The 1099-nt window shown below is 44.5% G+C and overlaps 1 protein-coding gene across 1 annotated transcript in view; it reads left to right on the top strand.

Annotated features, from left to right (window-relative positions):
- Positions 1–295: 295 nt before the first annotated feature.
- Positions 296–1099, top strand: part of LGALS3 (galectin 3) — a 5220-nt gene continuing 4416 nt past the window's right edge. Inside the window, exon 1 of the mRNA XM_026654188.2 lies at positions 296–349. Within this exon, the coding sequence (XP_026509973.2) occupies positions 296–349 (54 nt within the window). The remainder of the gene's footprint in view (positions 350–1099) is intronic.

Here is a 1099-nt window from a genome sequence, read left to right as displayed (position 1 = left end):
CACTCCCAGAACTCTCAGGTCCTCTACTCCCAAGGGACTAGCACACACCAGCGTACAAGATTCAACGCCGGATCATCAGTCTGCTGAAAACGCAGCACTTAGATACATTTATAGTGAAAACAAGGATAAGTTTATCATCAAAGAGCAGATAGTAAGTAAGAATATTGGAAACAAATGGTTACATATAAAACAAAATTATAACATGCTTTCTAGAGCTTAAACTTAACTCACAAGACTTTTTCTGTCTCAACAGGATAGCTTACTCTAAGTCCTTTTCCCACTGTTTTCAGCCAGGATGGCTGAGATCCTGTTTCAAAAGATCAAGCCTGTTGGCAACGTGCCTTCACAGGTTGAAGGCTGCCAGAGCATCTTTCTGCACCTTCCCCCCACAAATATACCAGAACAGATCTTTGAGATTCATCTGAAAACTGGGGTCCCTCCTCAATTTGCCTCTTCCTGTTAATTTCCTTCTGAAGTCTCCACAAGCTCTTCATTAGCATTTGACTCAGTGTGTTAATAGACTTCTACTGTAAGACACACAATGGTCCAGCAGGGAGATAAACATCTCCTCTTCTTGTCTGGAGAAGTTTGCCTCAAGGGACGCTACCTTTGAGTGCTCTGCCTTTAACTACAAGGCCTAGAGAACATAATTTGCTGCATATATGTGTAACTCTTCACATTTTCCATACATACATCCCATGATGATGATGATGACCAGTGTGCCACAGGTTTTTCATTAGAGACCTTACATGACATTATTTTGGTGAACCCAGGGGATCCCCGTGCCCTCTGCCAGTTGGCATCCAGAGTCTTTGGGTCATATAGAGAAACTCCAGAGTAGCCTGTACTCCAAGCCAATGTCCCCTTCTTTCTAACCTCCCTAGGGCTCTCTCTCCAATCCCACTCCATGCCACTCTGGATCTCAAGGCTCTGTCCAGTGACAGGCCAGATCCTGTAGTTCGTGAACCCATTCCAAACCCCCTCTCCTGGTCAAGAAGTAGAATGATAATGACCCTGCTGTTCGATGTTCTGGTCTCTGCCTGTCCTTTCTCCCCATAAAGCACCAAGAGACACAAGCATGTAAGGAATCAAAACAGAC

The sequence above is a fragment of the Terrapene carolina genome, unplaced genomic scaffold (genome assembly GCF_002925995.2).
Source record: "Terrapene carolina triunguis isolate 2854851 unplaced genomic scaffold, T_m_triunguis-2.0 Scaffold189, whole genome shotgun sequence".
In the NCBI taxonomy this organism is placed as follows: Eukaryota; Metazoa; Chordata; order Testudines; family Emydidae; genus Terrapene; species Terrapene triunguis.
The sequence above is the reverse complement of the archived record's forward strand: the minus strand, read 5'-3'. Positions and strand labels throughout refer to the sequence as shown.